We start from the raw sequence: 15293 nt of genomic DNA on the forward strand, positions 1-15293 counted from the left end.
GTTATATTATATTTGATTATTATTCCTTAGAACCCTGTTTTTTGTTATACTGAGAATAAAAAAGGGTGTTGTTCCTGATGGGAAGGCAGGTCTAAAGGAACTGGGAGAAGTTTGGGGAGGGGAAATCATAATTAGGATATTTGTGAGAAAAATCTATTTTTAATAAAAAGGAAAAATGAAAACATATTTTTAAAGATCATCTTTTGTAAATTTCAAGTGTTTTTCATCTTGTCTTTTTTTTTCTTTTGAAGGCTGTGAAACCTACATGGGGTTAGGGCCTGGATGATAGATGGAGGTCAGTACAGAAAGACCTTGAAAGTTATATCCACTCCTGGATTCTTAGCATGCTATTCAGCTGCCTCACACTCCCATGGCTATAGAGAGGGTGTCTTCTACTACACACCCTCCTTGGTCTGATGGACTATGACCCTAAGAAGCCATGAGCCAAAATAACCCTTTCCTCCCTTAAGTTGCTTCTGTCAGGTGTTTGGTCCCAGTGGTGAGAAAAGCAACTAACATAGAAAATAATAGTTAAATACTGCTGAGATTCTATCAACCTGGTCATTTCCTAGAATAAACCCATTTTTGGTATACACATTGTACTGAATAACTGCATTTTAAAGAAAAATAGTTTAAAATTACTGACCCCAAATCTTTCCTCTTTTAAAGAAAAACAAAGTCCATATTTTATGTATAAGAAAAATATGAAGAACTGTTTTTCCTTTTAGTCTTTTAAAACTAATTAGCTCTACAAAGAGCTAGAATATTTAGATTTGATTTAGTAATAGCCTATTTTTACTTTGCTTCTTATATCTGATTGCTGCAGCATTTCAGGAAAATTTAAGAAAGGGAGATGATTTTATAACTATATAAAATTGTATCATTCCCAGCTGCCTCAATACATCATAATTTGAACGTGATATTTTAATGATACTTTCCCCTGTGTTTCTCCTACAAATGATACTAAAATAAGAAAACAGAAAGTAATAAAACAAAGTAAGTGTAGAGCTATAGTTGCTAAGGTAACCATAATCATATTTCCTTAAACTGTGGTAGAGCAGCTTCTGCAGTTCAATTCAAGTTCATGTTTCCTTTGTAAGTTTATATTTGTTCAAAGTACCTGTTGTACACAACAGTATCATTCCAACTAAACAGGTGAAAGTAGGGGTGAAACCGAATACAATATTCAGATTATTAAAGAGAAATAGGAAATAATACTTGCTAGAATTTGAGATGCTGTGAAAACAGTTTCCAATGGCCTGGGCAGCTCTGCGGGCCATCTGTGTGCCAGCCCTGTCATGGATTGTTTACCCTACAGAGTGATTGGCACTTGAAGAGGCTCTCTGCTGCCATCTTCACTCCCAGACAGACAGGACAGGCAACACCAGGTACACAGAGAAATCCCGAGTTTAACATCCGGGCTCCATCTGAACCCAGAAACTGGGTTGAGCAACAGCACTCTTTGCAGAGGAATGCTAGTCTCCTAGGGGTGCTGAGACAGGCTGGCATGCCCACAGGAGGCACAAGCTCAACCAACTAACACCAGAGATAACCAGATGGCAAAAGGCAAATGTAGGAACATTACTAATAGAAATCAAGGCACTATGGCAGCATCCGAACCCAATTCTCCGACAACAGCAAGTCCTGGATACCCCAACACAACAAAAAAACAAGATGTGGACTTAAAATCACTGGTCATGATGCAGTTAGAGGAACACAGAAGGACATAAATAAATCTCTTAAATAAATACAGGAGAACATGAATCAAAAGGTAGAAGCCCTTACAAGGGAAACACAAAATCATTTAAAGAAATTCAGGAGAATATAGGTCAACAGATAGAAGCCAATAAAGAGGAAATGCAAAAACCACTTAAAGAAATACAGGAGAACTTGGGTCAACAGGCAGAAGTCATGAAAGAGGAAACACAAAAGTCTCTTAAAGAATTATAGGAAAACACAAACAAGCAATGAAAGAACTGAGCAAATCCATCCAGAATATATATATATATATATATATATATATATATATATATATATATATATATATATATAAAACAGAAGTGAAAGAACTAAGAAAACAAAAAGGGAGACAACTTTGGAGATAGAAAACCTTGGGAACAAATCAGGGTTCATAGATGCAAAATATCAACAACAGAATACAAGAGATAGAAGAAAGAATTTCAGATGCCGAAAATACCATAGAAAGCATTGACTCAAAGAAAATGCAAAATTCAAAAAGCTTCTCACCCAAAACATCCAGGAAATCCAGGATATAATGAGAAGACCAAACCTAAGGATTACAGGTATAGATGAAAGTGAAGATTTACAAATTAAAGGGCCAGCAAATATCTTCAAAAAATTATAGAAGAAAACTTCCCTAACCTAAAGAGAGATGTCCATGAACATACAAGAAGCCTACAGAACTCCAAACAGACTGGACCAGAACAGAAATACCTCCTGTCACATAATAATCAAATTCCCAAATATACTAAACAAAGGAAGAATATTAAAGGTAGTAAGAGAAAAAGGCCTAGTAACACATAAAGGAAGACCTATCAGAATTACATCAAATTTCTCAGCAGAGACCATGAAAGCTAGAAGATCCTGGGAAGATCTCATGCAGACTCTAAGAGAACACAAATGCCAGCCAAGACTACCCAACAAAACTCTCAATAACCATAGATAAAGAAACCAAGATATTCCATGAGAAAACCAAATTAACACAATATCTTTCCACAAACCCAGCCCTACAAACATTAATAGGTGGAAAACACAAATACAAGGAGAGAAACTACACCCTGGAAAAGCCAAGATAGTAACCTTCTTTCATCAAACCCAAAACAAGATAACCACTCAAACATAAATATAACATCAAAAATAACAGGATGTAATAATCACTATTTATTAATATCTCTTAACATCAACGGAGCCAATTCCAAATTTAAAACAAACAAACAAACAAACATATAAAGGCTACTGATTTGCTTGCATTGATTTTGTAGCCAGCCACGTTGCTGAAGTTGTTTATCAGCTGTAGGAGTTCTCTAGTAGAGTCTTTGGGGGTCACTTAAGTATACGATCATATCATTTGCAAATAGTGATAGTTTAAATTCTTCCTTTCCAATTTGTATCCCTTTGACTTCCTTATGTTGTCTAATTGCTCTAGCTAGGACGTCAAGAACTATATTGAAAAGATATGGAGAGAGGGGGCAGCCTTGTCTAGTCCCTGATTTTAGTGGGATTGCTTCAAGTTACTCTCAATTTAGTTTGATGTTGGCTACCGGTTTGCTGTATATTGCTTTTACTATGTTTAGAAATGGGCCTTGAATTCCTGTCCTTTCCAAGACTTTTAGCATGAAAGGATGCTGAATTTTGTCAAATGCTTTTTCAGTATCTAATGAAATGATCATGTGTTTTTTTCTTTGAGTTTGTTTATGTAGTGGATAGCATTTATGGATTTCCTTATATTGAACCATCCCTGCATCCCTGGGATGAAGCCTACTTGATCATGGTGGATGATCGTTTTGATGTGTTCTTGGATTCGGTGGGCAAGAATTATATTTAGTATTTTTGCATCGATATTCATAAGGGAAATTGGCCTGAAATTCTCTTTCTTAGTTGGATCTTTGTGTGGTTTTGGTATCAGTGTAATAGTGGCTTCGAAGAAGGAGTTGGGTAGTGTTCCTTCTGTTTCTATTTGGTGGAAAAGTTTGAAGAGTATTGGTGTTAAATCTTCTTTGATAGAATTCTGCACTGTCCTTTGCACAACCTTAAGTCATCAGAAGGTCTGATAGAATTCTGCACTGAAGCCATCTGGTCCTGTGCTTTTTTTGGTCAGAAGGCTATCTATGACCCTTTCTATTTCTTTAGGGGTTATGGGTCTATTTAGATGGTCTATTTGATCCTGGTTTAATTTTGGTAATTGGTATCTGTCTAAGAAAATGTCCATTTCCTCCAGATTCTCCAATTGTGTTGAGTACAGGTTTTTGTAGTAGGATCTGATGATTTTTTTGAATTTCCTCAGTTTCTGTTGTAATATCTCCATTTTCATTTCTAATTTTGTTCATTTGGATACTTTCTCTGTGCCCTTTGGTTAGTCTGGCTAAGGGACATGGGAAGGGGTGGATGGAAGAACAGGGGGACAGAAGAGAGCTTATGGGACTTGCGGGGAGTGGGAACCCAGAAAAGGGGAAATCATTTGAAATGTATATAAAAATATATCAATAAAAAAACATAGCCTAACAGACTGGATACATAAACAGGATCCTACATTTTACTGCATACAGGAAACACACATCAGTGTCAAAGACAAACACTACCTCAGAGTAAAAGGCTGGAAAACAATTTTACAAGCAAATGGTCTCAGGAAACAAGCCAGAGTAGCCATTCTAATATAAGATAAAATTGACTTTCAACCTTAAGTCATCAAAAGGGACACTGAAGGACACTTCTTACTGGTCAAAGGAAAAATCCAACAAGAACTCTCAATTCTGAACATTTATACTCCAAATGCAAGGGCACCCTCATTCATAAAAGAAACTTTACCAAAGCTCAAAGCACACATTGCACCTAACATAATAATTGTGGGTAACTTTAACACTCCACTCTCCTCAATGAACCCATCATGAAAACAGAAAATAAACAGGGACAGTGAAACTAATTGAATCATTGGACCAACCGGATTTAACAGATATATAGAGGGAGAACATTTCATCCTAAAGCAAAAGAATACACATTTTGCTCAACACCTCATGGTACCTTCTCCAAAATTGGCCATATAATTGGTCACAAGACAGACCTCAACAGATATAAGAAGTTCGAACTAATCCCATGCCTCCTATCAGATCACTATGGAGTAAAAGTGGTCTTCAATAGCAACAAAAACAACAGAAAGCCCACATGCACATAGAAGTTGAACAATATTCTACTCAATTATAACTTGGTCAAGGAAGGAAGAAATAAAGAAAGAAATCAAACACTTTCTAGAATCTAATAAAAATGAAGGCATAACATACCCAATTTTATGGGACACAATTAAAGCAGTGTTAAGAGGAAAACTCATAGCCCTGAGTGCCTCCAAAAAGAAACTGTAGAGAGCATACACTAGCAGCTTAATGCCACACCTGAAAGCCCTGCAACAAAAAGAAGCAAATTCACCCAAGAAGAGTAGAACACAGGAAACCATCAAACTCAGGACTGAAATCAATCAAGTAGAAACAAAGAGAACCATACAAAGAATCAAAAAAACCAGGAGCTGGTTCTTTGAAAAAATCAACAAGATAGATAAACCCTTAACCAGACTAATCAGAGTGCACAGAGACAGTATCCAAATTAACAAAATTAGAACTGAAAAGGGAGATATAACAACAGAAACTGAGGAAATTCAAAAAAATCATCAGATCCTACTACAAAAACCTATACTCAACACAACTGGAGAATCTGGAGGAAAGGGACAGTTTCCTAGACAGATATCAAATACCAAAATTAGATCAGAAGCAAATAGATCATCTAAACAGGCCCATAACCCCTAAAGAAATAGAAGTGGTCATTGAAAGACTTCCAACCAAAAAAAGCACAGGACCAGATGGTTTTAGTTCAGAATTCTATCAGACCTTCAAAGAAGACCTAACACCAATACTCTTTAAACTGTTCCACAAAATAGAAACAGAAGGAACACTACCCAACTCGTTTTATGAAGCCACAATTACGCTGATACCAAAACCACACAAAGATCCAACAAAGAAAGAGAACTTCAGACCAATTTCCTTTATGAATATCGATGCAAAAATACTTAATAGAATTCTTGCCAACCAAATCCAAGAACACATCAAAACAATCATTCACCATGATCAAGTAGGCTTCATCCCAGGGATGCAGGGATGGTTCAATATATGGAAATCCATCAATGCAATCCACTATATAAACAAACCCAAAGGAAAAAAAAAACACATGGTCATTTCATTAGATGCTAAAAAAGCTTTTGACAAAATTCAACATCCTTTCATGCTAAAAGTCTTGGAAAGAACAGGAATTCAAGGCCCATAACTAAACATAGTTAAAGCAATATACAGCAAACCAGTAGCCAACATCAAACTAAATGGAGAGAAACTTGAAGCAATCCCACTAAAATCAGGGACTAGAGAAGGCTGCCCCCTCTCTCCATATTTATTCAATATAGTACTTGAAGTTCTACCCAAAGCAATTAGACAACACAAGGAGGTCAAAGGGATACAAATTGGAAAGGAAGATTTCAAACTATCACTATTTGCAGATGATATGATAGTATACTTAAGTTACCCAAAAACTCCACCAGAGAACTACAGCTGATAAACAACTTCAGCAAAGTGGCAGTGTTTAAAATCAACTCAAGCAAATCAGTAGCCTTCCTATACTCAAAGGATAAGCAGGCTGAGAGAGACATTAGAGAAATGACACCCTTCACAATAGCCACAAACAATATAAAGTATCTTTGTGGGACTCTAACCAAACAAGTGAAAGATCTGTATGACAAGAACTTCAGGTCTCTGAAGAAGGAAATTGAAGAAGACCTCAGAAAATGGAAAAAAAATCTTCCATGCTTGTGGATTGGCAGGATTAATATTGTAAAAATGGCCATCTTGCCAAAAGCAATATACAGATTCAATGCAATCCCCATAAAAAATTCCCAACTCAGTTCTTTATAGACTTAGAAAGAGCAATTCTCAAATTCATCTGGAATAACAAAAAACCCAGGATAGCTAAAACTATTCTCAACAATAAAAGAACTTCTGGGGCAATCAGTATCCCGGACCTCAAGCAGTACTACAAAACAGTAGTGTTAAAAATTGTATGGTATTCTTAGAGTGACAGGCAGGTAGATCAATGGAATAGAATTGAAGAACCAGAAAAGAACCCACACACCTATGGTCACTTGATCTTCAACAAAGGAGCTAAAACCATCCATTGTAAAAACGATAGGCTTTTCAACAAATACTGCTAGTTCAACTGGAGGTCATCATACAGAAGAATGCAAATGAATCCATTCTTATCCCCTTGTACTAAGCTCAACTCCAAGTGGATCAAGGACCTCCACATAAAACCAGACACACTGAAAGTAATAGAAAAGAAACTGGGGAAGACCCTTGAGGACATGGGCACAGGGGAAAAGTTCCTGAATAGAACATCAATAGCTTATGCTCTAAGATCAGCAATTGACAAATGGAACCTCATAAAATTACAAAATTGCTGTAAGGCAAAGGAAACTGTCAATCGAACAAAATGGCAACCAACAAATTGGGAAAAGATCTTCACCAACGCTACATCCGACAGAGAACTAATATCTAATATATACAAAGAACTCAAGAAGGCAGAGTCCAGAGAGCCAAATACCCCTATTTAAAAAATGGGGTACAGACCTAAACAAAGAATTTTCATCTGAAGAATTTCAAGTGGCTGAGAAGCACCTTAAGAAATGTTCAACATTATTAGGGAAATGCAAATCAAAACAATCCTGAGATTTCACCTCATACCAGTCAGAATGACTAAGATTAAAAAATCAGATACAGCAGGTGTTGGCAAGGATGTGGAGAAAGAGGAATACTCCTCCACTGCTGGTGGGGTTGCAAGCTGGTATATCACTTTGGAAATCAGTCTGGTGGTGCCTCAGAAAACTGGGAATGATACTTCCAGAGGACCCTGTTATATCACTCCTGGGCATATACCCAGAGGATTTCTTGGCATGCAACAACGACACATGCTCCACTATGTTCATAGCAGCACTATTTATAATAGACAGAAGCTGGAAAGAACCCAGATGTCCCTCAGTGGAGGAATGGATACAGAAAATGTGGTATATTTACACAGTGGAATACTACTCTGCAATTAAAAACAATGAATTCATGAATATTTTAGGCAAATGGTTGGAACAGGAAAAATATCCTAAGTGAGGTAACCCAATCACAAAAGAATACACATGGAATGCAGTTACTCTTAAGTTCTATTCAGGAACTTTTCCCCTGTGCCCATGTCCTCAAGGGTTTTCCCCAGTTTCTTTTCTATTACTTTCAGAGTGTCTGGTTTTATGTGGAGGTGCTTGAATACCCAAGACACAATTAGCATATCAAATGATTCTCAAGAAGAAGGAAAGAGAGGGCCCTGGTCCTGGAAAGACTTGATGCAGCATTTTAGGGGATTACCAGGACAAATGGGAGGAGGTGATTGGGGAATGGGTGGAGGGAAGAGGGTATATGGGACTTATGGGGAAGTGGCAACCAGGAAAGGGGAAATCATTTGGAATGTAAACACAGAACATAGAAAATAATTTTAAAAAAAGAAAGAAAACATTTTCCTCACTTCTACTTCACTTGGCCTAGAAGCTCCAAGAAGAAATTCATACCTGCCTTTATGGCACTATGCTGACTCTAGCATTAATGAGTTCTATTCAGAAATGATGCAGTAAACATAGGTTAAGTGGACTGCAATCCTCTAAAACACACCTCACTCTCAGAAGATATAACAAAAAATGTAGTGTGGACACTCTATGAACTATTATTTTTGTGACTGAAATGGCTTATTTTTTATGACCATTACCTTATCTTCCTACTAAAGAAAAATACCACTTTTCATACATATTTGAAGATAGTGTCATCATTAAGTTGGGACTGACCGGATTTTCACTCCCAAAGGTTGGCCAATATCTTGGAGATTGCCAAGAGAGGCAGTCACCATGAGCCTTACCTGATTTTTGCTCAGATTTTCTAGCCCAGTTACTCGTTAATTCTGAACGTGTGTAAATATGGTTTAAGAGGGGAAAATCCACATTCATTTTCCCCACAGAATTGACAAGTAGTGTTTTGAGTTCACAGGCCAGCTCATGTAGAACCACTTCAACCATGATGTATTTGAAGCACAAAAAGGAAAAATATAAATGAGAACTACATTTTCACTCTTTCGAGATCATGGAAAAAGTGGAGACACCAAGTCACAGGATAGAGGAGTAAATGCTGGGTTGAAATCAAAGATTCTGTATCAGTTTCTTCTGGAAGCTTCTGGGTCAGAAATCATTTCATAGGATGCTCTGCAAAGTCTGATTAAGCTCAGTAGACTGACTCAGCATAGGAACAAAATTCATCACTTGCTGAACCAATGAAACAAGAAGCCTATGTAGTCTGGGTGATGATTTCAATACTTGATTCTCCTTCACCTCCTCTAGTTGAAATATATAGGAAGAACAGGCCAAGTGACATGATTGGTTGGGGTTTTTTGTCTAACATTATTGGCCTTAGATCCATGTAGAATTCAAATGATTCTCAAGTAGTCATGTTTTCTTTTGAATAATAAGGATGACATGGGCTTCAAAAGAATGGTGTGGGAGGCAGAGCTGAACAGATGAAATAGTTGAAAGACAATTTTAATTTCATGTTGAAATGATCCTTTTGTGTTTATGACTATGTTCTAAAATAGGATCCTAGAAAAAGAAATGTGTATTTTAGAAACACAAAGAGACCTCTCAACAATTCAGCACTTAAAGTGATGTATAATTCTAATTCATCATACTTTTATAAATTCCTGCATTTTATTTCCACAGACATCATGAACCTCATAATGTATAACTCATAAAAAAGGAAAAATACTTAATTCTTATACACCCTGTAAGACAACTTTAATGTAGCTCTTACCTTACAGAAGAAATTTACTTAAGATTAGTATCAACATAATTTACTTGTTTCCAATTTACAAATTGATTTTATAGAATTTTAAATATAAGTCAATGACCTCCTGAGGCTGGGGATATGGCATAGTGGCAGAGTATGTGCCTAGTCTATGTGAGTCCCCAGGGGACACTAAGGTCAAATTTAAAATGAAGAGCTCCTTAAGAAGAAAGATGTTTTCATTCCCATATTCCTTTTACATTGTTTAAATATTTCTAAAAAATAGTTGAAAAATTATCTTCCTATTGCCAATACAGTTCTTAATTTCTAAAATCTTATCTTGATGTGAACAATATACCTCAGAGAGAGGTGGGGGAGAGAGCGAGAAAGTGGGAGAGAGAGAGAGAGAGAGAGAGAGAGAGAGAGAGAGAGAGAGAGAGAATGCATGTCTTAGAAACAGAAAACGCCACCCACTTGTCTAAGTACTTCCCCCATAAAGAGATTAGAACTTTTTGCAGCAGCTGTGTACACCCTTTCTATTTGCATAAAAATAATAGTTTTAAACCATTAAAGAAGCACATGAGCAATTTAAGCTGAAATGATTCCAAATGGATTTTAAAAATCTAAAACAACACCAGACTTAAATTCTAATTCGTTTTGCCTAAACAAAGAGACAGTATTGTAAATATCCATATCACATAATTAAATACAGGTGACCTAGAAATATTCAACTTACACATAGTCTGTACATGGGACCAGTCCATCCGACACAATCAGATCAGCAACAGAGCAGGCTCTCTCTAGATTTCAAGTTGAGGGAAGTGTTCCCCTAGGAGTCACCCTGTTCTCTTCTCAGTGGATACTGGAGTTGGTAATGATTAGAGTGAAATGGAAAATAGAAAGTCATATTCCTCTGCCCCTGCCGGACTCTCTTCCCACCATTCTCAGTAAGGAATCCATTTCCCATAAGTGTTACAAAGACTGCCTTGGTTCCCAGGCCAGCCCATCAGAAGTCCACTGGGCCTGCAGTTCAGCTGGAACTGTGCTATTAATACTAGGCTGACTTCCCACTTGGAAACTAATGCTAGCCCTGACAGTACTGCTGGTCAGCTCTGTTATGGTTAAATGGATTTGTAGGCGGTCCTGGGAGCCTGCCAGTTAGAACATCCTTTCTGTGGGAAAATTCCTTTCGAGGCCTAAACAACTCACTGTCAAACATGGGTTTCAGCCACAAGTTGGGAAGGGCCTCAGGCATTGACAAATCAATCCTCACCTTTCTTTTTCTGGAAATGTTTGGATAAGCATTGCAGTACAATAACACAGACAAGCATAAAGTGAATTCAAAACTCAACACACAATATGATCGATGGAAAAGAATGGGTATATTTTACTGACAATGCTAATGTAGAGATAGATCAGCTCTACACACACACACAAACACACATACACACACACACACACACAAACATACACAAACACACACAATGCACTATTATACATTTCATCATATGATGCAAATGTATTGTCCTTAATGCAGAATTGATATCTTAGTTGTAAAAAAGATCAACTATGACTCGGGCCCCACTTCTATGCTATAACTTTTATTTTCATCTGGGTGTTGATTTAAACTCATTCTCAATTCTCAATTGGTTCAGACTAAAATGACCTCAGTACAATAACTAGATAAAATGTGGCTAAAAAAGTTGTAACTAGCAAAAACCTTGGTCCTTAGGAACATCATATTTAAATCAGCCAGAATACTCACTAATAATAACATAAAAGTCTTCCTAAATAAATGTTTACAAAGGATATTGTTCTCATCAATAGCAAATAGGTCATTTGGTACAACATAGTAATCTATAGATTCCAGTAGTTTTCCCACACAAAAAATAATAATGAAACAGAGACAATGCTGATGTTAGGATAACAGATTGTAATTTGGTGGGAGATATCTGCTGCCTAGGAAACTGAAAACAGCACTGTCAACAAAAACAAATAAAGCAATCTATCCCATGTAGGAAAACATAAGTGCATTCAGCAGAAGCAGGATAAACTCTTCCATATTAATGTAAAGACAGCACAAAAAGCAGTGGAGACAAGAGTACTGAATGAATGATACCTCAGCTTTGCATTCTAGCTTTCTTAGTTAATGATTCCCAAGTATAAAATAGGCCACGACCCATGGGAAATCAGAAATCAAATGATAGAAGATTTGAACATGTTCCTTAGAATAAATGCCTGAAAATGATCTTTCAATTGGCCTATAAAATATAGACTCACTCATAGGAAGACTGTATCATCTATAAGTACTTGTTAGAATATGGTAGTTAGAATATGGTAAACCCCATCTTATATAAACCAAAGAAACTGACTAAATTAGTGATGGTAGTGTGGTAGTTTGAGTAGGAATGGTCCTCATAGACTCAAGTGTTTGAATGCTTGGCCATGGGAAATGGCACTCTTAGGAAGTATGGCCTTGTTGGAGTAGGTGTGGCCTTGCTCAAGGAAGTATGTCACTGCTGGGAGGGCTTTGAGGTTTGATATTCTCAAGCTGGCATAGTATGACACACAGTCCCCTTCTGCTGCCTTGAGATCATGATATGGGACTCTTAGCTACCTCTCCGGCAGCATGTTTACCATTCTTCCCAAGATGACAGTAACGTAGTAAACTCTGAAGCTGTAAACCAGCTCCAATTAATTGTTTTCCTTTTTCTGAGAGTTGTCATGGTCATGGTGTCTCTTCAAAGCAATATAAACCCTAAATAAGACAGTCTGAAAAAATAATATTTCTATGAAAATATTATTTCCATTCAGGAATACATAATTACTTAGTTCACCCATGAGAAGAAAAGATTTCATTAAACCATAAGAAGAGTAAATTATATTGAATTGACATATTAATCCTGTAAATTATATTGTAATTCTACAAAAATTAAAGGTAACCCAAACAATTTCACCTTATTTTTACATTTTGTCAATAATTTAATCTATAATAAGATTTATTAACATGTATATCAGTACCAAGTTTTTTATCACTATATTTCAATTCATAGTTCTGATTAAATTAGCATAACTTATGTTAGACAATGTAGTATTGTTTTGGCTTTACCCTTAAAAATACATCTCCCTTGTCTTTAACATGGCCTTCCATGCATCTTACAGGCCCCAGATTTATCTTCTTTCTCTTGCTTCCTTCAGAACCTATGAAACAGTTTCATTAAATCCAGTTATCTACTTACCATTCAGTTACTTGGTACTATTTGCCATTGAATTCTATATACTTATATGTATTTAATGATAACTATTGTCCCTTGGATATCTCACTTTGAAGACCTATTTCAACAAGGAAAAAATGTATGTCTTCTGTATGTGCTGTCTTCTCTGTGTGCATGTGAGTGCCCATGAAAGTCAGAAGATGCTGTTGGACTCTCCTTGGATCTAGAATTACAGGCAGTTATAAACCACCTTATGTGGGTGCTGGGAGCTGAACTTATGTCCTCTAGAAGAGCAGTATATCCCACTAATTAATGAGCCATCTCTGAAGCTCACTGTTTGCTTTCTAAGATGTCTATTGCATGCTAAAATAATAAGGCCAACCAAAGTGCTTTAACCAAAGGACTTTGAAATCAAAGTGCTGAACGTATCTTCTAAAGGAAGCATAGTATGTTAAGGGAAGTGAAACTTCTTGGGTCATCACTCATTTGATGTTAACAAGAAAACCCACATAAATACTGCACTATAGCTTGTTTATTAGATTGGATCCTGTTGTGACCAATGTATGCTATTTCAATTTTTAGCTCAGACAAGCACATTTTCTCACACCATTACCCACAGCCAAATATATAACTTTAAGATGGCTTTCTCAATGCTCTTTATTCAAAGTGAGGATAATATTTACCTAAAGGATTCTTACCAAATACAAGAAGCTACTGGCCATTTGCATGTTTGGATGAAGGAATTAATAAGGTGATACATGTGTGGAGGTTGGATTTTTATCACACAGACACATAACACTTTATCAGTCAATTATTGACTAAGATTGCTTTATAAAGATTTGTCCATTACCCAGCTGCAAGCCAAAGAAAGATGAGAGAACTTCCTGAATTGCCCTTCTAAGAAAAATAAATAGGAAGGAATGACTTGCACATCTTCCTGTGTTCATTGTCACACATCATAATATAGTTGTCTAAAACTAACCCATCCCGTCACATAACCAGCTTGGGAGTAGTGTGAAAAGCACAAATAGGAGTATGGATCCTCATAGCCTATATATAGATTCTCTTACATGCTGGTTACATTACAATTTTGAGGCAGATTAATTTCCTGAGAGGGCCGAATGTTCACTTACTTGCAGCTGAATAGCTTCTAATTCATTTGGCCCATCTCATCCAGCTTCCAAATTTAAAGACAGTAAATTCCACCCCAACTTGGTATATGCTGCTCCAAGTTAAATTTTTTAAAATTCTGAATGACCAACAAATTCTCATAAGTGCAGCGTGCATGCCAGCTATACTATACTCTTGGAGGTAACAAGACAGCATTTGGGATTAGTTCTTTTCTTCCACTGTGAATTCCAGGGATCAAACTGAGATTGTAAGGCTTGTCCAGGTTTATCTATGGAACCATCTCACCATGCCATTCCCCAGTTGCTACATATTTAGTCTGCTCAATACATATCTCAATCACTGTCTTTAGAATATTAAGCAATGGGGGGGGGGGGCAAATTACTAGAATGATGTATTGTTTTCTTCAGGCCCCAAATAAAGTAGTAAAATAATTACAAAAATCATAGCATATATTGGATTCACAATCATTAAAAGACAATTGTTCATTTATATCAAACATAGAAAGCCATGTTGCATTTGTCCATTAGTTAGCCAAAACAAACAATAACAATGGTTTTGATGATTGCTTTTGACACCTCTTGTAACTGTGATAAAAGCAAGCAATTTACACGGAAAGATCAGCTTCTTTCTATATTGGGATCAAGAAGCTGTAGAGATTACTCAGGAGTAAAGGACACCTACTGCTGTTGTAGAAGTCTCACTTTTAGTTGAAGGACCCATAGTGGGTGACTCAAAACCACCTGTATTGCCAGATCCAAAGGACCTGATACCTCTGGTCTCTATGGGCACATTCATTCATGTACACATATCCACAAATAGATACAAAGATCTACACATAGTTAAAAATTGCACCTTTGAAAAGGTAGAAATATAAAAAGGAGGGATTTTTTTCTTAGCTTCTTAGGCTACTACAACAAATAACATTGAGTGACTTGCTTGTTTTAAATGACAAGAAATTGACTTACCTCTATTTTGTAAGCTGAAATCCTGAGATTACGGTATGAACATAAGTTTTAGTGAAGACATTTTTTGATTTGTAGGCAGCTGCCTGTCCTCTGTATCCAAAAATGGCAGAAAAGCCCTGTGTTATCTCATCAAGGCCACACCCTCCTTACCACAATCTAAACCAAATCACCTGCTGTATGCCCCATCTAAAATCTTACCATATTCAGACAGAATTCCACACAGAAATTCAGGGAGGTGCATAGGCATTCAGTTCCTTACACCATCTTTTCTATGTGGTGTGTCAAGGTTAAAGACACCTCAAAGGAAATGATAAATGTTATAACATTTTACTTAATAAGTGACAGTGGTTGTG

At 36.6% G+C, this 15293-nt stretch overlaps 1 protein-coding gene across 3 annotated transcripts in view; it reads right to left on the reverse strand.

Moving 5' to 3' along the window:
• Arhgap6 (Rho GTPase activating protein 6) overlaps positions 1-15293 on the reverse strand; it is a 537411-nt gene that overhangs the window by 174853 nt on the left and 347265 nt on the right. Inside the window, exon 1 of one of the 3 annotated variants that reach the window (XM_052170865.1) lies at positions 10366-10645. The exons of the other annotated variants lie outside the window; for them this stretch is intronic. Coding sequence (XP_052026825.1) covers positions 10366-10380 — 15 coding nt within the window. The 5' untranslated portion in view covers positions 10381-10645. Of the gene's footprint in view, positions 1-10365; positions 10646-15293 lie in introns of those variants that run through there. 3 annotated transcript variants of the gene reach the window in all.

Source organism: Apodemus sylvaticus, chromosome X (genome assembly GCF_947179515.1).
Source record: "Apodemus sylvaticus chromosome X, mApoSyl1.1, whole genome shotgun sequence".
Classification (NCBI taxonomy): Eukaryota; Metazoa; Chordata; class Mammalia; order Rodentia; family Muridae; genus Apodemus; species Apodemus sylvaticus.